This window comes from Polyodon spathula, chromosome 23 (genome assembly GCF_017654505.1).
Source record: "Polyodon spathula isolate WHYD16114869_AA chromosome 23, ASM1765450v1, whole genome shotgun sequence".
Lineage (NCBI taxonomy): Eukaryota > Metazoa > Chordata > Actinopteri > Acipenseriformes > Polyodontidae > Polyodon > Polyodon spathula.
Window position 1 is genome coordinate 21010815 of NC_054556.1, and position 21870 is coordinate 21032684.

A 21870-nucleotide genomic window follows, 5' to 3' on the forward strand; every position below is an offset into this window, starting at 1 on the left:
GAGTCATAATCTGTGAGGGAGGGAGGGAGTGAAAATTGATATGCATCTCATCAGGCATAAATAGATTTTTAGCAATACAGTGACATATTCTATTACAATTTCAAACACATGCCAATTCAGCAAGAATAGTTATTTTGTGAGTTGGAATTAATGATTAATAATACTGTCAAGCTGTGACCAAAACCTATTTTGTTTGTTTTTGTCATGTATTTATTGACATGTTTATTTTAAATAGTGTCATAGTTTCTGCTGCATTTTAATTTCTGCTGATCCATTTGACATAGCGATAGTGTGTTTCTGTTTACTCTAAAGGCGTGTGGGCGCTACAGGCCTCTGCAGTCCCTTCTGCACTGTGCAGCAGGCTCTGGCACTGTTCCTGTCTCTGCTCCATGCAGGGGGGGAGCCCGGAGATAAATGGGTGGGGTTTGTCAGACTGGCTGTGGTGGGGGAGTGAGTGCTTTGGCCATTATGTTCACATGGGTGTAACTGTCAATCACTTTCGCAGTGATTTTAATAAGGGATGGGAGCTTTCAAATGCATCACTGGCATACAGTTATGGTGGCCTGAAAGAATCGTTATTTAAATTGCCTGAAGGCAATTTCATTTTAAATGGCTCGGTTCAAGTATTTTTTTAAAATTTGTTTTATTTTATTGTGGCTGGAAAATGCAAATAACTGTGGGCTGTTGTTAAGATATAGCCTGCACCTAGTGGCTAAGACATTATGCTCAATGCATAAATAGGGCTGTTGTAGGAAAAATACATTAAGGTTATTCCATGAAAATGAAATGTTTGCTGAATTGGATAAGGCATCAACATCATCAGACTAATGGCATTCTTCAGACATTGCGATTTTAAATTTTTAATGGAAGATAAATTGGTGTAAAAAATAACCTTTTAACCGAAAGTGACATAAGCCAATAATAAAACTAATTCCCTCGTGTCAACACAGATGCCCCCTCTCGTTTCCAGTTATTAGGTGGGTGCAACTGAGATAATGCAGTACTACAGTAACTGCCACGTGCTCGGCTCACTTGTAGTTTTCTTGGATTTCATAACAGTGGGATTAATATTTATGATTTCTGAATTTCATATGAATGTATGCTTATTAAAATGCACTGGAGAACATTGGGTTCTTGAAAACTATACCAATGTGGGCTTGGTGAATTGTATTGGTGGTTATTACATGTCTAGCCTTGCTGCAGCTCAGCATTCCTGTCAGCTTCCATTGTTTCAAAGGAGTTCAAACAATGCCTTCATTTTTGTCTCTTTGTCTGCCTCACTACCTCAAATCCTGCTTTTATGTAACCCCTGACATTTCCAGTACCTCATTTTATTTGTATGTGAACAATGGTTTCTAAGGACCAAGGGTGAATCAAAGTATTTATAGTCAATTACCATGGAGACATTTTTACAAGGAGTTATCTGTCACGGTGTAGCGTCTGGAGCTGTAGATTACTGGCGTGTGCGTGACATGGCCTGCCTCTGTGGCTGTTGTAGAATTACATGACAAGGTGTGGGAAGATGGAAACTCAACCCGTGGTTTTCAAACCTATAAACCAAAAGGTTGAATGTTGCTTTTTCTCACACTGTAATTTAAAAGTTTACACTGAATATGATTGTGATGTTTTTTTTTTTTTATTCTTGAACCTTTTGTGTACACTGTGAAAAAACCCTTTTGATTTTGTAATTATATGATCAATTGTCTTCCATAATTGTGTGTGTGTGCTCTGCTGGTATCATTGCATACATACCTATTCTCTAATAGGAACTTTCAAATGACCACCATTCACTTCTGTGAACATATACCAGTAAAAGGGCAGCTAGGGCTTTCTGCAGCATGCCGGCTGTTATGAAGAACATAGCTGCTGTTACAATGCTAACGCATTGGTTAGATGATGATGCCCAATGAATATCGACGATATTTAATTTTGTTGATGCAAATATATCAATTCAGCTTTTGTAACATCTATTCTGACATGGCCTGTACTTAAAATTCCTGTCTAATTTATTTATTTATTTATTTTAAATCATTTCATTCATTTCTGGTTACTATATTATGATGTCCGGTATAAATTACAGCATTATTTATTATTGTAGTTCATTAAATCAACTATGCTTTTTTTTTATTTAGCGTCTTACACAGATGTCCCGAAGATAATATATGCCTCCAGGACGCATTCACAGCTTACTCAGGTCATTAATGAGTTGAAGAACACCTCTTACAGGTAAAGTATTTCTTGAGGTAATGATGGTGTCTCAGCTGAAATTGATACTTAATTGATATCATTGCCCATTGACTGATAAGAGTCTAGGGCTTAGCCTCCTATAGTGGCAAATAGCTGCCATATGCGCAGTTCGCACAGGACTACAAATCGCCACATAAACAGGTGGTTTTGGTGAAATTTAGTCTTGTGTGAACTGTCCAATTCTTTCTATCACATATAATTTCTCTATGTCCTCTTTTTTTACAGGACATTGGGACCTTCTGTAAAATCTCAAACTCAAGTGTCCTGCGTCTTTTTAATTCTGTGCGAAACGACCATGTCAGTGTTATGTTAGAACTGAGAAAGCATTTACGGGGTATTCGCCTCAAAGCAATGCCATCCTTCGCAATAACCCATAATATAATATTAAAATTGGTACGTTCTGTTCTGAGATTCTGCAGTTCAGTAAAACACCATGAGTGTGCATAACCAAATTGGGGACTGGTGAAAATACAGATCATAATTGCTAACTTTAAAAAAATTGTTGTTTTGAACGGTGCATTTGAAGATATGTATGGAAATGCATATCACTGAAGGGACAAAATGGTTATTCTAGCCTTTTGAAAAAAAGGTACATCAAAATGAGTTGTTTACTCCCGGTTCATTGCTTAGAAATCATGAACAAAAACAACTTCTCTGGCCACAACATTGCTTTGTATTTTGAATTTACTGACTTTCCTTGATGAAAACGAATCCTCGTTTGGGTGGTTCCAAGACGCGCTGTGCCTTTGGCCAACTCTGAGGACACCTGGTTTTTAGTCCTGTGTGAATCATGCTATAGATTGTAAGAGCTTTTCTGGGTAAATGACTGAATGCATGAGATGGGAGAGGTAGTCACACAAACGCTCACAAATATAACCCCTAAATTAACAGTCTCTCTGGAATGAAAGTTAGTTTTCAAATCTGCTACTGGAGTAGTTTGTATCTGTGCTGTCCTTGTTGTTCTGCAATAGGCCTAAGATGTGTGTGCTGGGATCAAGAGAGCAGCTCTGTATCAACCCTGAGGTGATGAAACAGACGAGTAACCACATGAAGGTAACAAAGCTACAAAATGTATACATACTGCTATGGCCAAAAGTTTTGCATCACCCTATTCAATTAACTAATTTTACTTTATGAAGTCAAATGAAACCTGCTGAATAACGTTAACGTATTGAATTATATACCGCTTTCCATGTACTTAACAATATACTAATAAAAGTTAAACTTGACTTATCAAAATCTAACAAGAAATACTGTACCTATGGTGTTATATTAAAAAAAAAAAAAAAAAAAAAGTAACAAACTAAAACATCTTCAGCACAAGACAAAAATGGGTGAGCAGCGTTGCTTGTTAAGAAAATATGTTTTAAAATATTGTCCATTGCTCATTTGAAGAAGCAGTCGGGACAAGTACATACTATTTCAAGTTCTTTCGTCTTGTAGTTTGTAAGCAGTTCCATGGCAGGCAAAACAGTTGTTCAAGTATCAAGCCCAGTAGTGTTTACAGCTTTTTCCTTGTGTGAGTGAGAACCTGCTGACTGCTCCTAAAACCAAAACCAACTCCATGATTGGCTTCTCAAGTATAATATAGTACAGTGCTTGTACGGACCTTTCCTATTGGTAACGAACATCGTCTCAATCATGATGATGTTAAGTGATTCTGTCTGGGTATAGGTATGCCAACAAAATGTGTATGCTGTAAATACTTCTTTAATGTGGGGGTCAATAACCAATCCAGTAGATGCAGTTTAAAAGTAAAACATGGAAATGCATTTCTTTTATTTTTCCAGATCCACACGTGCAGAGCAAAGTTGACGTCTCACTCCTGCCAATACTATAACAATATTGAAGGTACAGTGAAAGTGTTGCTGAAAAGAGCTAACATGAGCAATGCACCAGTGATGTTTAAATGTCTCTGTAGTTTACAAAGATTGTTCAAGGTATCTAAAAGTGGTATTTATAGACCAGAATGGGAAATACCAACATATGGATTCTTAGACATGCTAGACAGATAGTCATACTATGCAGCACATTTAGACTTTAATACAGGTTTCACTGTATTTGGCCACTTTCGAAGGTCACCTGTATACTGTAAGTGTTTATCGTTTACATCCTGTCAAACTGCAACTGTCTTAAAAAAAAGAAGGGACTAGGACAGTTATCACAAGAGTCTTTCAGCATGTGTGGTAATGCTCCCCAGTGTTTTTAAAAGCAATTTATGTGCTTCGGTTGCTGCAGTTTAAATGGACACACTCATTTCCTTATAAATATTGCATGGTTTGGCTTGGGGCAAGCAGATTGCTAAAGTGAGAGAGAGAGAGAGAGAGAGAGAGACTAAGAAAAGGATGAGGATTGGGTGTATTTGGATGCACTGTTTCTATGGAAAAGATCTTGCCTAGGAAAGAGAACATGATGGTGCAGAGGTGGAAACATTAGGTATAACACCACCTTCCCATCCAGAAAGCAAGCACACATGAAATGAAAAACACATTGGAAAACACAACAGAAATAGATGAATCTTGAAAAAAAAAAAAAAAAAAAAAACGCCCCGTGAACAATATACACTGTTTTGTAGCTTCCACAGTAGTGTTTGTGCTGAATCAAGCAGTTATAAACCAGCTGAAACTGCTGTCCAGTGGGAGTACAGTGTTTCATTTTCTGATCTTTGTAAGATTGTGTCCTTACTTATTATATGCTAATAGGATTTATGATGTGTGTCCTTTATCTAAAGTATTTTTTTTCAGGCCTGGTGAATGTTTAAACCTGTGTTCTTGTAATTCAGTACACAGATCAGGAGGGGGAGGGGGAGGGGGGCATGAATCAGACATTTGGCTAATTTCAGAATATATTTGGTTTCAGTAATTCTGGTAAGGGTTTCAGTTTCCCTGAATGTCTATTAGATAGCTTAATGTATTGTAGTCAATATACTGTAGCACCCTAAAAAATGTCTTGCCAAGCATTTCAGACGGTAATGCTAGTGGATACACTTACACCCTGCAAACATCTCTGACTTATAGCAGCAGTACAGTATAGGGGCGAAACTGACACACTTTGTGTATTTACTGGTTTGTTTTTTTTTCCAGAAAAAAGCACAGAGAAAGAACTTGTAAACACAATTTTGGACGTGGAAGATTTAGTGAAAAATGGCAACAAGCACAGGTACATTTTATTATTATTTTCAAGGTGAGCTTAATTTATCTGAAGTTATGGTCTAAGGAAAAGTATAAAGGAGAGCTTTAAGGCTGTATATTTAATCTTTTTTACTCTTTGAAGAAAAACACACACAGAATATTAATGTAAGATGCCACTAGCAATCAACAGCCCTTGAATATTGAAAAATAAAACCTACTTAAGAGATGCAGCTTAAATAAAGTCACCTGTAGTTGTAGTAGTAATAATAAATAATAATAATAATAATAATAATAATAATAATAATAATAATAATAATAATAATAAACTTTTTTATATAGCGCCCTTAAAATCATTAGTCTCAGAGTGCTTAACAAAAGAAAATACAAGTCATCAAAACACAGAACCCAAACACAGAAATACAGAATCATAAAAAAGCCTTTAAAAAAAAGTAAGTCTTAAGACTCCATTTAAAAATTCTCAAAGTAGTAGACTTATTACTGTAGTTACCTATTTACTGTGAGATAGAAATGTGTGTAATGACCAAAAAAAGATATTTACTGTACTTTGAAAAGAGAAATCACACTGTGCAGTGAAGTTGATATTAAGTGAGTGGTATATTTTCACTTTGTGATTGCAGGAGGAGCTATGACAGATCATAGGAGTATGTCTTCTATTACTATCAAAATAGGGCCAAACATATAGTGGCATCTATAGTAGCATTAAGCAGTATCGCATTTTGTTTTTGTGTGTGTTTTGAGAGAAAAAAACTAATACAAAAAAAAAACCACACATATTTGAAATAATGCAACCCGTAAGTCTTGTTTTAAGGTGACACTTTGCAAGCGACTAAGTATTCCTGTCGAACGGTAAATGGGATGCAGCAGAGTCCATGGTACGAAGCTGATATAGTTGAGAAAACAAGGTACAAGTCTCACAGCGGCTTCTGATAAGTCATCCATAGTATTGAGCTTTTGTGCGACAGTAAGCCACATAATGAGCAACCATTCAACAGTCATTCATTATGTCAGAATGCTGTAAATGGCTGCTGACATTTATTTAACCCTCTGTGAATACATATAACAGCATTGCTCAAGGACGTTTTTTTCAGTATTTCAGAAAACTTGAAATACGCGTAAATATGATATTTATGGGTTTTAATTCACCAGTACACTTTTATGCAAATAATTTAGAAAAAAAAATACATTTTCTTGATATCTGGATGTCACCGGGCACAAATATATATTTCGTCAACAGAAGATATATATTATGTTGATTTCCCGTTTCTGGCAATGATCCCACAACAGTACAGATATTATAATCAGTTATTGGAATTTTGACATTTGATAGATTCTGTAACATATGTAAGCTGTGTTTTATTTATTTTTTCTTTTTAATGGTTTTGTTTTGTTCTTTAAATATAATGTAAAAAAAAAAAAAAGATTGTTCATAAGAAGGTCATAAGTGTTACTTATGTTTGCATGAAAGACAAAAAAAAAAAAAAAACTTAAACATTGCCAGTTTTGTTAACCCGGTCTTCTTTCATGGATTGACGTTGCTCTGTAAAAATGTGTCCATATTAAGAAACACTTTTCAGCATCCACAAAATTGGTAACAACTGACAAATATTTTAGCCTTTCTTGCTAAATTGGGCAATAGTTCTGCATTTCTCAAAAATTCCAATAAATTCCACTACCTTTTTCTTTTGCATATAGTTGATATCCCTCCTTTTCTGATTTACAGTGCGCATCAAACCCTGGAATACAATCTAAGAGGAGGGGTTCTTTATCCAAACTACAAACATGCTGTGGGTCTAAAACCCTTACTGCCTTTAGAAACCTGTGAGCTAGTTAAATAAAATGTGGTTGTAGTAACTTGTCCATTTTTCCAAAACTTCATTGAAACTTTTAGCAACACACTGTTTATTCTGCCCTATGTGCTGTGCAACTCTCGTGCCAGTGCTCGGCATGTATTTAATTCAGCAACTTATCAGTTTGAATTGCAGTGTTACGGCTTTCAAACTAAGTTATGCCAATCAGTGTGCAGCACACCAGGTGGATATTTCTGAGTGCGGTCGCTCAAAGAAATGCTTTTTGAGTTTGTTGGTGCATCTGTTTGTTCTAAAACAGCAAGTCTTGATGCAAGCTTTTTCTTTGAACCCATCAATTTCTGGAATGGCACTAATTGCCCCTCGTGATTAGGGAATATTTTCTAATTAGTCCGAATTTTATAGGTTAGTTACTATTTTAATCAGTTAAGCTGGAGTGGCTACACAGACATCTGGAGGTTTAAGACTGAATTATAGGTTAAAAAAAACAAGTTGTGAAGAATGCAGTGCCCTAATTATTGGGTATCTAAAATACTAAACATTACGTACACAATTTGTAAAGTGATATTTTATTTTAGATGATCGTGTGTTATGATGAATATTCATTAGAATGTAACTAATACATGTATGATGAAGTTTGTAGTTTTGCATTGGCAATATGCAGCATTTTATCTAAAAATCTTTGCAATTTTCCACTTGTATTTTTCCAGAGTTTGCCCATACTATTTGTCTCGGTCACTGAAGCAGCAAGCAGACATTATCTTCATGCCCTATAACTACCTGCTAGATCCAAAGGTAAATTATATATTTTATGATCTATTTTATGAATATATCTCTTTATTGCATTGTATGTCTGTAAGCTGTGTATTTCTACCTAATTTACATGGGGCTTCAACCAAAAAATAATGCCACAATTCCCCAGTGATAACAATTACTTATGCCTGTAGATTTCTAAATGGCTTTCATTTTTTTAAAAGGTACATTTTGCTGTTTTGTTTTGCTTATAATTATGCTGGCCCCTAATGAACCAGGCAAGCTATTAAAGAGGGGCATAACAGAGCTGTTTATCCTTCTAATGTTTCCATTTCCAGTGTTGTTATTTGGCTGGGGTATCAAAGTTCAGATCTAATTCCTGATGGACAGCTGTATCTTTCTCCATGTGCATTTGTTTTAATAAAGAAATAATGTGTTGTTATTCCAGAGTCGAAGAGCGCACAACATAGAGCTGAAAGGAGCTGTCGTCATTTTTGATGAAGCCCACAATGTGGTAAGCAGTTTCGACAAAAAAGAAAAACTGTAATACAGTAGCTGCCGTTTTAAAAATGGTCAGCCTGGAAATGAATGTATTTTGGTGGTGGTTTTGTATGTAATTAAATAAAGGTGTGTTCAGTGTATTTAATTGAAAGGAATGTGTTACAATAGGAATTTCAGTGGCACGGTTATTACTAAGATAATAGTCAAATGTTTGATATGTTGACTGCAGTGAAAACAATCAGAGCAGGTGAGTGTTACAACATGCTATCCCTGTTATTTAAAATGGAACTGCTTTCCTCTGTGCATTCCCAAACATCTGTGGAGAAAGCACTATTGATATGTCATACGTTGATTTATTGAGTATGAGAATTAGAATGACAATGCAGAGAATGCAAACGAGAGTACAGTAGCTCGGGCAATGTAAAAAAAAAAAATAAATAATAAAAAATACTGCTGGTGTTTAGAGAAGTAGCACTAATGTGAAATTGCAATCCCCAATAGAAAATAAAGTGGTACACTGTACCAGAGGAATTCATTGTTCATTGTCAAATTGCAGGAAACCTTGGCTGCTGTTTCAATGAGCCTGTTCGATGTACAGGGTCTGTATAACCAATGTTATTCCAGACAGCTGTGACAAGCATTCTCTCTTGCAGTAACTCTCCTTTCTGAAGTGCAATGCAGTCTTGACAGGCGTATCTGGGTTAACATGGAGGCAAATCTTCACCCCCTAACAACTTAGAGAAAAATAATTTAAAGCAATAAAAGAAAACAAAAAAGAGAATGCGTGGTGGAGATGGCATTCCTCATTCCAAGAGGGTGCACTTTTTTGCTCATTTAGAAATTGCTTGCTGCCTGCGTTTGTTTATAAAGACATGGGGTTGTGAAAGATGGGTACATCATTCATGCAGCTTGAGCTATACATGGGATCATTTCTTCAGAGAGATAAGTGATATGCTCTGGGTGGTTGACATTTACGAACATCCTGCCTGTTTTGTAAATGGGGTGTATCGCATTGGAATATTGGAATTTATGAATATTGCTCTTTAATTTATGCACTTTTTTGTATAAGAGGAGCATTTTGCATTCAGCAACATTATGTGGTAGACTTAATAACAGGTGTTCAGCAATTGGATTGTGATTCGCTTTGCATTTTACCGTTAAATGACAATGACACTGATGCAATTTTGTTCTCCACTGAAACGGCTTAATGTTGCAGTTCAGAGGTTGTTCCAGTAAACTTCCTTATGTTGGTTAAGATTATTATTATGATTATGATTATTATTATTATTATTATTATTATTATTATTACTAGAAATACATATGTACTCCATATTGGTTTGGAATATTTCAAAAAGTGTTAGTGGTCATTAAGTACAAGTACAAACAAAGTGAAAATGTTACATTGCTTCTCTTATTAAAGCAGAGGCATGGATTGCGTCATTTTATTTTCTACACAGTTGGAACATGATTTCTTATAGGAAAAAAACACTTTACCGTTCCTGCTGCAACCTTTTTTCTTCTTTTGTTTGCTGTTAGTTAAGAAAATGCAGTTCTTTTTTTGTTTTCTGTTCCACCATTGATGCTGTGGTACTGTTGCTTTTATTCCAAGATAATTGGCTCTTGGGGGGGTTGGGGGGGCAGATCTGAATTTCTGCCAAGGTTTGTTTCCTGCAGCTGCAAGCCTAGGGCAGGCTGTGCTTCAATGTCATCTATCATACTGAACAAAATCCAGCATGTCTGCTGCGAGATTGCTAATATAAAGGGATAAACAAAACTGCAGGGGCAGTGATGCAGGCACAATAAAGACGAATGCCTTTTTAATCTGTGTTATATTCCCATCACACAGATGTGTCTATTACTGTGTATAATCAATACAGAGGATATGTTTTTGAGCAGTACAATGGAGCCAAGATTTGTCCTTTTATTTGCAACAATTCTTTTGATTTTTAGGAGAAGACATGCGAGGAGTCTGCCTCCTTCGACTTGACTCCTTATGACATCGCAACAGCGATCGAAGCTGTGAACCAAGTGCTTTCAGAGCAGGCCAAGAGGGTCGGGCAGAGTGAAGAGTTTCACATGGAAGCGGCTGCCTCAGGTTTGAAGGCAGTATGAAATGTGAAGCACTGAATAATCTGTTGGTTTACAGGCTTTAAAACAGAACTAGAAAAACAAAACCCTTTTATGATGTGTTTAGTAGATTCAGCCCCACCCCTTTATCACCATCATTGTGTGGCCTGGATTAAATCCAGGTGATACCACCACTACAGCAGTGGCATAAAACTTTTGTTTAATTCAAGCCTTAGTTGTTTTGTAAGTAACTTCAAGTCAGTTAGACATGTATCTGCGCTTACTGTTTATCTAACTTACAAATGCCTACAATTTTTGCAGGACTGAAAATGGATGTCGTTGATATAGCTAAAATCAAAAGTAAGTTGTGACACTATTTAATTTATATAATGAAAATTATTATTATTATTATTATTTTTTTATATTATTTTATTATTATTATTTTTATGCAAGATGTATATCAATCACAAGGATGGTAATTAGCTAACCAGGGAGTTTGAGATGTTCAGGGGCTGTGCAGTAATGTTCCGTGCTATTATGTAAAAAACACATCTAGTTATAGTATTAGAAAAATATGTTTTTCTTTTTTTTTCTTTTTGGTATACCACAATAGAATAGGTAAAGTCATTTTGGGATTGTGCATATTAAAATACTGGAAAGTCAAGTCCCATTGATGCATCCCCTGTAAAGCCAAAACAGCACAAAGATGTTTTTTGTACATGAATGTCATAAAGCTCTTGCTATCTCTGGCTTCAAAACCTGGTGTTTTGGAATGAGCAGCCCTTAAAGATATCTAATGGATATACATCAGTAAATTGTCTGCCAAAACACGCTTCTGTACAGTAGAATGCGTTTGTTTTATGTATTTTATTTCAGCATTTTCCTAGAACAAAATAAAAACAAAAAATATATATTTAGGGGACTGCCTTAATTTCTAAGGGTATTGCAAAACACTAATGTTAGCATGCTTGCTCTTTACGACCTATCCGTGAGACTGCATTTTGAGGCACGCCGTAAAATTGTAATAAGAAAAATCAAAAAATGCAAGCATTCACCAAATACTTACAATCATGCTTTCCAGTTTTACAAAAATGTGTTTTGCTAGAAGATTCAAAACAAGAGCTGAATACAAAAAAAATAAAAAATTTCAGGTCAAAACAAATGAGTTGCGGCTGCAGGCCATCGACAGGGCGCCACACGCCAATCCATTGCCCAGGACGTTTTACACAAGGAAATTAGCCAATTAGCCGTTTTGCAAGCTTGGCTGGCACAAAGCAGAGCACAACAAAGATGTGTTCAATTTGTGCAGGGCAAGACTGAGAATCCGCAGAGTCTACTGTATCAGCGGAGTGTAGTGTAGGCAAGATCATTGATTTATAAATCAATACAAACAACATTTTGGAAACCTTTTTTTAAAAGGATTTTTTTTTTGTATGATTTAATGTTGTTTAACCTTTTAATGTTGTCAACATGCCTAAATAAGGTGGTACGCTGGGGATACCAGTCAAGGGTTTCACTGTAAATTCCTTAAAAATGAAATGCAAAAACACCTTTTTTTTTTTTTTTTAATCTTTGTTTTATTCCCATCAAAGTGATTCTTCTGGATCTTGAAGCTGCCATTGACTCAATTGATCTACCTGCAAATGGCAAAGGAGTAACTAAACCAGGAAGGTGAGTGGCATGAAGTTCATAGTATTCTAGTAAACAAATAAACATACAAAAAAAAAGTTGGTTTCATTCTCTTGATTCAGAATTTTTTGAAGTAATTTCTAAATGGCTTATCTCTCTGATTTGAGATTTACATAAGTCTATAGATATATAAATATGCAAGCCCCCGTTCTGTACTGGCATTGTTACAGTTTGTATGAAGCATAGGAACTTTCAGGTAGCTGTTCAATCTCAAAAAGTCACATACTAGGGATCCTCGAGGGAGGGCTTCATAGGTTGAAGTTGGAAGTAATTGGAGTCTGTAAAGGGTGTGTGCAGAGCATTGGGGCACTCATTAAACTGCAGCAGTACTTTAAACTCCTCACAGAAATCCTGTAGGAAATATGTAAAGGTTATTGATAGGAGAACTTTGTTTCCTACATTTGTTGAATAATTAATGTATTTTACCAGGCATGTTTGTTGTTTTTTGTTTTTCCCCCCAGAAAACATAGTAAATAAATAAATCAGAAGTAGTTTTGGGTAAGAACTAGATGTAATTCATTACACACTGACAAAGTCTAAAGTACTAGAATAACGAAACACAGTGCTGCCAAAAATAAGCTGTGGTGTTACCTTGCCTATTGATGAGTATCAGGCTAATGGTCATTCTATCTTCCGCATACTGTTCTGTATTGTACTGAGGCTGAGCTATTAAAGGCTGAAGTTTTTCCTTCACAAAATATTGTACTTTTAAAATGTTTTTACAAAGCCGTTGTTTATCATCAGACATAAATTGAAATAGAGAGAGAGAGTGAGACTGAGCTAATGACTAGTCATCTGGGCACAGATACGTCGCTGTAAATTAGATCTGATGTCCACAGCAAATGTTGTTTACATAAAAAATACCACCCTCTTTTTTCAATTGTAACTTCTGAAAAGGCTGCTTTTATGATTTTCTATGAATTCTGGCTATAACAGGGAGTTATTTAGCTTTTTTGTGTAGCTTTACCTGTTCCATTTTAAAAATATCAAAAGGTCAGACCATGCTTCTGCAGGTGTAGTGCCAGCCCCTGCAGGGCACTCTCAAACGGACACCACAGTAAATAGCTCCACGATTGCATGACAAATTGTAACCCTATATTTCAAACAAAGATTTTTAGGAATTACAGAACACTGATTCTCTGGTTAACGAGTGGAGCTGAATTTAAAATAAAAATAATAATAATTCTGTTGTGATGAACATGGGTTTTTCATGTTCCAGTATTCTTTCAAAATTCAAATGATTATTCCGACAAATTGGCTAAAATATACAATATGTGCTAGTACCGTATTGCCTATCAAGTCTGAACCCAAACTGTTTTATTTTTTGCAGATTACTTGCAGATTATTTATGCATCCGTTTCCATTGCATTGCGTTATTTTATAGCTGGTCATTTTAGCCTGTAAATACATTTTAAAAAATATGTTTTAAAAGTTTCTGGCATCGCTGTTTCCAAACAGGCCCCAGGAAAATATTATTGCTCTCAGTTTCCAGTGAAGACTATGGATTTTAGCTGGTGTTACATGGCGAGACACATAAATTCTGGAAACATTTTCTAATAGCAAATCTCCTTCTACATGACTTTTATTATATAGCAGTAAAAGCAATGCGCTGTGTACTATTACAGTCTGATGAATTTTTCATATGAGACTGCTTTTTGAAGCGACTCAAGCCCACTAGGTACTCCCCTGAGATCACACATGTCTGATTTTCATCTGTAATGTAAAAATGAACATTAACCAAGAGTTGCTTTTTTTTATATACAGCTTTATATTTGAGCTTTTTAAAAAGGCGCAGCTGACATTTGAAACAAAATCTGGTATCTTGGAAGCTGTGGAAATGATAATTGGGTTTCTGGCAGGAAGTAAGTAGTTACTAGTCTATTATATTATAATAACACACGTGCTTTCATTATCTGTCATTATGGGTGAATGAAGTCATGCTTATAATAAGTGTAAGAGGTATTGGGTTTTGTAATATATGATAATAGACTTAGCATAACATGTTACTCTACCATTTGAGTAATTGTATCATTTATTTTTTAATAGTTATGTTTGTAATGTTATGTTGCATTATCTAATCTATGTAGAACTAACTATAACCAACAAATCCAGATAATGCTTGCTGCAGATTTCTGCCAGCAAAATCTGTTAATTCATTATTCTTATACTGTTTGTTTTTCATTTCTCCCTTCAAGAGGTAAAGGGAAGGATTTGATATCTTTGCAAAGGTGATAGAGTACTGTAACTGTTTCCTGAAAAAAATCTAAGAATGTGCGCTTGTTCCATATTGAATCTAATGTTGATATGCAGTGGAACAGAGACAGATAAATCAAGGTTTAATTTATTCATTGCCCTTTTGTGTAAATCATCTACAAGTAATCTATTAACCACTCCTGTAAGCATCATTCCACTGATTAGCACTGTACATGTTGCTTGCAGTGATGTATTTATTACATCACATATGCTTCCCATCAAAGAACAAACATATGACACCAGATTGCAAGCGCTGTCACTGCAGAGTTTCATGTCTGCTGGCAGTTTCTAATGCACTGCACGGATAGTTAACTGTCAGGGGAGAGAAAAATGAACCAGACCAGTGTAGGTCACCTCTCAGTGAAGCAGAAGAAAAAGGATCAATATCTATTAAGAAGCCTTACTCCTTGCCGCCTTGATTACTTTTAAGTCTGATTCTTTTTTTCTTTTTCTTTTTTTTTTTTTGTAGGCAGTGGCATTTTTATAAACACATTGGGATTACAAAAGCTCTCAGATATTATTCAGGTAAGGAAAGCTAGTGCAATGTGGAATATACACAGAGACTTCAGCCCTGATATTAAACCTTTAATGACTATGAAAAAATTGAATTAAAAGGAAGTAGAATTGAAAAAAGAAAACATATACCTGTGTGGTTATATTTTTGTGTGCAATGTACATCACATTCAGACTATAACATTTAAGAGGCACATAGATTCCCGTGCACCTTGATGTCTTATTAAAAGTCATTCCAGGCAGTATTTCCCTGGCCCTAGAAACTCGTTCTTGCTTGAGTTTTGCTGACGGTCTCTGTTCTATGCTCTGGAAATGTTGTGCTGTATTCCAGTAAGCCCCTTGCCATTTGCTAATGTATTATAGTTTGGCAGGTATACTGTTACAATCTAATTTTCTGAGGCTTTCAGTGACGCTCTGTGCTGAAGTAAACAAACGCTGTAGCAATTTCCTATACATAATTTCAAATGTTATAATGCAGAATCCTAATTGTATTTTGCTGGCCTGTGTAGTAAGTTGTGCTGTATATAAATTTAACAGTTTATTATTGATTGCTTGTATTTATGTATTATGCATTTAATTATGTTTTACAGAGACTTTATTACTGTGACTACTCAAATATTACTCTTTTTTTTTTTTTAAATGGGTGTTCTTTTCAGTTCTAGTTGTCTGCCCTAGATGTATGTAACACACTCTCGAACAGCCTACATTGGTAGGCGAAGTGTCTTTAAAGATCCAGATATGCCACTTTGGATTACTGCAGAAGGTGGTGCTGGGACTATGCTAGCCTGATCTAGCCTACATTACATATGTCAAAGGCACGCAACTTGTATTGAAGAACAGCTCCTGAACGCGCGGTCCGAGCTACTGAACACAGAATGACCAAACAATAAATAAATGCAGTATTTGATTAATTGCAGCAAGAATCGCCAAGAGTGATTGCAAACAATTAAAAAAAAAAAAAAAAAAAAAAAAAAGGAAAGGAGAAAATCTAGAAGGTTGTGAGTATGACTGTAGTTCTCCATGTTGAAAGACAAACACACTTTGTCATATTAGTGGCCCTTGAGGACCAGGAGTGGGAACCACTACACTTTACTCCTAACACTGTATTTACACACTCTTCAGTTACTGTATTCCTCTCTTCTTTGTTAGATTGTGTTCAGCAGTGATCCACCAGATGGCAGTATTGTTTCTGCACTGGAGCAGAACATTGGAAAGCATTATAAGGTTAACAATTCTGTTTTTTTTTTGTTGTTTTTTCAGCAAATAATATCTAGTATGTGGTTACAAAATGTTTTATTTTTTATTTATTTTTTGTCTTGTGTGTTAAAAATCTGGTTTAATAGGTACATATCCAACCAGATAACAGCAATCAGAAACGGAAACAGAACACTGATATATGGTCGGCATCTTCTACAAAAAAGCAAGGTATGGTGCTTTTTTTCTGTCCTCATGCCTTTTTATGATGATTCCATTCTAAGCGGTTCATATTTTTCTCACCTATATAGCATGTGACATTTAATGTGTCTTTTTAGGTTTTAGAGCAAACACCGTCTACTGCAGTGGTACTCTACTGTGGCCCTCGAGATCCATTCCAGCCTTGGTCTTTATTCTAACCAGGTCCTAAATTAGTTAATTGCCTCTTAGCAGCTTCAGTTAACTAGGTTAAAACATGCTTGGAGTAAAAACAGGTCTGGACAGAGCCGAATATTACTGATCTAGTGAATTAAGTTTCTTTTTGCATTGCTGTCAGTGTACAGCATCGGTACAATAGATGGCGCTGGCTCTTACAACTAAGCAGACACTGCTGATCTAGCCTGTGTTACATATGTTTATGGTGGTGTCATACATGTAAATCATAGAGTATGCATCCTGTATGGTATTTTGTGTCAAGCAAGTAATTTGTGGTTTTGAATAAACACCAAAGCTTTTAACTTCTTGACGGTTAAAATACTTCAATTCCTGGAAACATTTTTGCTGCGCAGGAGATGTTTAATTGACTTATTTCTTTTTTTTTTTTTTTGTAGGGAAAGTATTGAGTTACTGGTGCTTCTCCCCTGGATTTAGCATGAATGAGCTGGTATGCCAAGGAGTACGATCCATCATCCTGACAAGCGGAACCCTCTCCCCACTCTCCTCCTTCACATCCGAAATGCAGATGTTAGTCATGTTGTTTAGCAAACTAGAATTCAAAAACAAGAAGGAAGGAAATCTTTTTAGTTTTTTGAGGAGTAAGAACAATTTTTGTTCACTGAATACTGAGTTTGTGAACATATTTAATAACGCACTAGTTATTAAAACGATCAAGTACAAACAGGGAATAGGCTGCAGTCGCATGTACCTTGAATCAGTTTGGCCAGAGAGCAGCCAATTATAACTCTCACACTGAAATCTGATCTAGGGCTTTTTCCAGGGAGAAGTAAATGTGATGTAATACTCAAATTATGTATCACGTTTCTCAGTTTAACTACATAAAGGAATAGTAACAATCTTCACTACTTGTTATCTCTTCCATTTAAACAGTAAACTGAGAAATGTTATATTCTAATTTGATGATTAAATTATGTTTAAGATATCTGTATTCTGCAAACCCCTGTATATCTGTGGCTTCTCTCTTTAGTGATTTTTGAATAAACCCTGATTTTAAGCATCAGTTTTAGCAGTTGTAGGAAGTCAAGCTGTAGTGTAAATGTACATTGCCAAATTAGATTACATTGGGTTGCATTTATGCATAGATGGCTTTATTGTTAGTTTGAAAACCTAATGGATAGTACCTTTTATTGTAGTGAGTTTCCTGTTACCCTGGAAAACCCCCATGTGATTGATAAACATCAGATCTTTGTAGGAATTGTCCCTAAAGGGCCAGATGGGATCCAGCTGAGTTCATCGTTTGACAGAAGGTAAATGCGTCATATCAGTTGGATACATTCCATATGTGTTTTTTTTTTTCTCTTGTTTCACATTTTTTCCAAGTTGCCAACCACACCAAAAGAATAAGTAGAAATTATACAACAAACTCATTGTATTTATGTGTGTAATTTTACAATGAACTTTAACAAGTGTTTTAGCCAGTAGAAAGTGTTATTTGAAAGCAGTGTTGTTGAAATACATTTAATGCGGTGCCTCTATTTGTGCTTTTAAGGTTTACACCTGATTACATGGCATCTCTGGGGAAGACTGTCAGTAAGTGGCATTGTGGCGGAGTGTCCCGCCCCTTTATGTTTATTAAAGTGTTTTATGTTGTATGTAGTGTGTTAGTGTTGGTGTTTATGTATAAAATATACAGGCTATAAATATGGGTTACAAGCACAAGTGTTTAAAATGTATATTTGTATTTAGGCACAAGGATTACACAGCACTTTACGTGCAAGTAAAATGTGAGCACGGGGAATTGCGCTTTTATTAATTCACGTGCAGTTGTACCGAGACTCAAATTGAATGATTGATTGGTATAGCTGCATAAAAGCTGCATGTTTTCACGCACTCGGCGTTGTGTGTTTGTGAGTGGCGAACGGATGAGAGTGAGTAGTTTTTGGAGTTGAAATAACAATTGCTACAGCGTGCTGGAAGTGCCAGCACAGTACTTGTTTGTCTGTTCGTCCACTGTCTTGTTTAGTGTTGTCCATTTTGTTTACCTTTTTATTTTGGCCGCAAGTGCTGTGTCCTTTTTTGTGTGCTTTGTTTGGATCTTTTTGTTTGGTATTATTATTTGCAATAAAACTCTGGACGCTGTGGCGTCACAGATTCACCTTCCATTCCTCATTGTTTGGAGTCTCAATTTCTGGTCTGATGTCATCCCTGCAAAGCCATCCTGTTCACTCATTCTGTATGAAATCTTGGTTTTTGATATGATGAGTGTATATTACAACAGCTAGATGCATGGTTTATTGCATACGAGCTCATTTATTTTAGACTTAGGCACGTGGCGTTAAAGATGGACATGGTACACTCTTCCAGTAATAAAGAAGATGGAAAAAATACACTGTAGGGAAAATGATTTGCTCTCATGGCTTTGTGGTACACAAAGTACCCTTGAGTACAGGGCTTTTGGAAAAGCATATGACTCATTTAAGTAAAAGGAGTCATGCATATATTTTCAGTCTGTGTTCGTGCTTCTGTTTTCCCAAGGGTTGCATGATCTAATTTACAAAGCAGTCCCTCAGGACAGTACCAAGGACAGACAACAGACAGTTGCTGGCGCTGGATTTTCCGTCGCCCTCCTCCTGCTGTCAATATGTGTGTACTTGAAAAATTGTTATACTCTAGCAACGCTTTGGTGACAAAATCAGCCAATGATTGAATTCTCGTTTGTTTCTGGTTTCCTGCCAGAAATAAACAAATCTGCATCGCTGTGAGGTGAGAAGAGATGCTGTTATGGAAAACGTCCTCTCAAACAGACTGATCACTTTCAGTGTGCACGTTGTTGGGTAACTTTGCAGGACCGTAATTCAGTGCGTTTACATGAACTTTTGTCATCCAGTCACTGGATTATAGTTGGATTATCCTTTTTCAGTCATCTAAACAAAACTAATATTCAGATTTTTTTGGTTTTGGTTTTTTTTAATGAATGCACTGACTGTTACCTTGGTAGCATGATGTTCTAGTTTTTGAAGAACTTTGTTTGAAGGTATAAAGAAACGTCAGAACTTAAAGTTCAGTTTCCCAAGAAAATACCATAAGAATATATTTGTAATAATTTTTTTTCTCTTTTCTATTCCCAGCTAATGTTGGACGCGTGGTACCACATGGGTTATTGGTTTTCTTTCCTTCCTACCCTGTCATGGATAAAACGATTGAGTACTGGAAGGTACGTAGTTTACCTGAGAGTTAGTGTTGGGACGTTTGTTTAGTTTATGGAGAAAACATGAAATTAATATTTACATTTTTCAGGATAATGGGCATGGTAGCAGAATAGAAGGCGTGAAGCCCATGTTTGTGGAACCAAGAAATAAAGGAGCATTCACAGAGGTTGGTCTTTTTACACGATGCCTGTCTAGTTAATTATGAATATTTGTCCATAGTTTTGCCTGCAGTTAACTTTTTCTACCTTTTTCACTGTGCAGACACCTGTAATGTGAGGTTTACATCCTTAGCGTCTTGTTTTTTTAATTAAGTTTTAGGACCACATCCTTTACTAACCAGCAACCCTGACATTTAGTTTGAATCTGTGTCATAAAAGATAATAAATGAATGACAAATCAACCCATAGATTTATCATGTATGTATTTTTTTCTGTGATTAGGTTATGGACAGTTATTATGCAAAGGTTAGTGATCCAAAAGCAAGTGGAGCAAGCTTCTTTGCAGTATGCAGAGGAAAGGTATGTATAACTTATTTGTGTGTGTGTGTGTGTTTTTAAAATATTGTTATCTGTACTGCTTTTTAATAGGTGAATTACTAGTGCTGATAGTTTCGGGATTCATTTGTTTGAAAAGGCCTACTTCACCCTGTATTTTAATTAACAGCTGCCCATTGTAAAGTGTTACCCTGTCTGGCCCTGGCTGCATTATCTATGCCTGTCAAGGCTTTGACTGCAAACAACTTGGGTACCCTTTTTTGCATCAATGGTTTTATAACATTAACAGGGTTATTTCCACACAAAACACTGTTCTGCTCTTGGAACAATAACATTCCATGCATCTTTCCATAATGGTATGTTATACAATGAACTAAAACATTGCTATAAAACGTACATGTTATTGTGTCTCATTTGTAGGCTAGTGAAGGGCTGGATTTCTCAGACACAAATGGCAGGGCGGTCATCATCACAGGTCTACCTTTTCCCCCAAGAATGGACCCCAAAATTATTTTAAAGATGCAGTTTCTGGATGAAATGCAAAGAAAAGCAACTGGTGGAGTAAAGGTAATGAACAATATTAGTCCTATTGATAGATACATGACCCGAAGCAGCGAATCTTGAAGGATAAATACATGTTATGTATCAGTGGGATTTATAATATGAGTGCATGCTGCCCTTTCTATGTAAAACTGTCTATCATTGATGATCATTTTATCTTGTTACACACCATAATGTATTATGTAGTGTCACAATGATCCGTAATCATATCGTGATCATATTCGCTACAGACAAACCGATTTGAATCTAGTTAATGCCATGGTGCAATATGACATTTATGAGAGACAGAATGACCTTTAAATGTAGGTGTGAAATGCCATTCAGCAGTGAGCAGTACAGAGACGTACTACAGCACATCCACATAATATACATGAAGCAAAACTGCTATGAGGGTTAAACAGAATTATACAAAACGGTTTTGCTCAGAAAGATACCTGTACACTTTTCTTTTTGCCTTCACATTCAGTAATAATTAAACACTTAATTATCGTTTTTGCTCCATTGCAGTTTAGTTATGTAGTTTATAATTACAGTAGTCTGTGGCTACACACCTAGGGAAACAAGCAAAGTGTTCTCTTAGCCGTAGTGTTCTCTAAGACAGAGTCTTAGGCACATTCAGGAGTTACAATATATATCAATGTTATGAGCATCAGCAATTTACTCAAAGCCTCCACTAGTGTTTTCCACTATTATAACAGCTTTGACCGTTATTAATACAGCTTAGTTTGGGTAAGGAGAAACCAAGCTTGTCATTTATCAATCCGTAATTCACATTGATCAGAATCTTCAAAAACTCAAAGTAAACTATACATGAGCAGCTAATATGTGTTGTAGTAGCTAGTCCATCACATTTACCCAGTGGTTCTCAACGGGGGTGCGGGGGGCACGAAGCAATCCAAGGGGGCGCGAGATGTATACGTATGTATATGTGTATATATAGATTTAAAATGTATACGTGACATGACATTCTGTGGGTGGCATGGGTTAATTCTGTTGTATTAAAGCAGGTTGTTCTATGGTAGTATTACACCCCCCC

At 36.0% G+C, this 21870-nt stretch overlaps 1 protein-coding gene across 4 annotated transcripts in view; it reads left to right on the forward strand.

The window, feature by feature from the left end:
* The window catches only part of LOC121298037 (regulator of telomere elongation helicase 1-like), a 37663-nt gene that overhangs the window by 3380 nt on the left and 12413 nt on the right, over positions 1-21870 (forward strand). For all 4 annotated transcript variants that reach the window (XR_005947258.1, XM_041224775.1, XM_041224774.1 and 1 more), the window contains exons 4-23: positions 2133-2226; positions 3219-3300; positions 4038-4098; positions 5331-5406; positions 7915-7999; positions 8406-8471; positions 10409-10553; positions 10847-10885; positions 12118-12196; positions 13979-14076; positions 14937-14992; positions 16130-16204; positions 16324-16405; positions 17005-17137; positions 17764-17877; positions 18120-18160; positions 19699-19784; positions 19868-19945; positions 20220-20297; positions 20694-20840. Coding sequence is in view for 3 of the 4 variants with exons in the window: in XM_041224775.1 (XP_041080709.1) it covers positions 2133-2226; positions 3219-3300; positions 4038-4098; positions 5331-5406; positions 7915-7999; positions 8406-8471; positions 10409-10553; positions 10847-10885; positions 12118-12196; positions 13979-14076; positions 14937-14992; positions 16130-16204; positions 16324-16405; positions 17005-17137; positions 17764-17877; positions 18120-18160; positions 19699-19784; positions 19868-19945; positions 20220-20297; positions 20694-20840 (1715 nt within the window). In the remaining variant the exon portion in view is untranslated. The remainder of the gene's footprint in view (positions 1-2132; positions 2227-3218; positions 3301-4037; positions 4099-5330; positions 5407-7914; positions 8000-8405; positions 8472-10408; positions 10554-10846; positions 10886-12117; positions 12197-13978; positions 14077-14936; positions 14993-16129; positions 16205-16323; positions 16406-17004; positions 17138-17763; positions 17878-18119; positions 18161-19698; positions 19785-19867; positions 19946-20219; positions 20298-20693; positions 20841-21870) is intronic.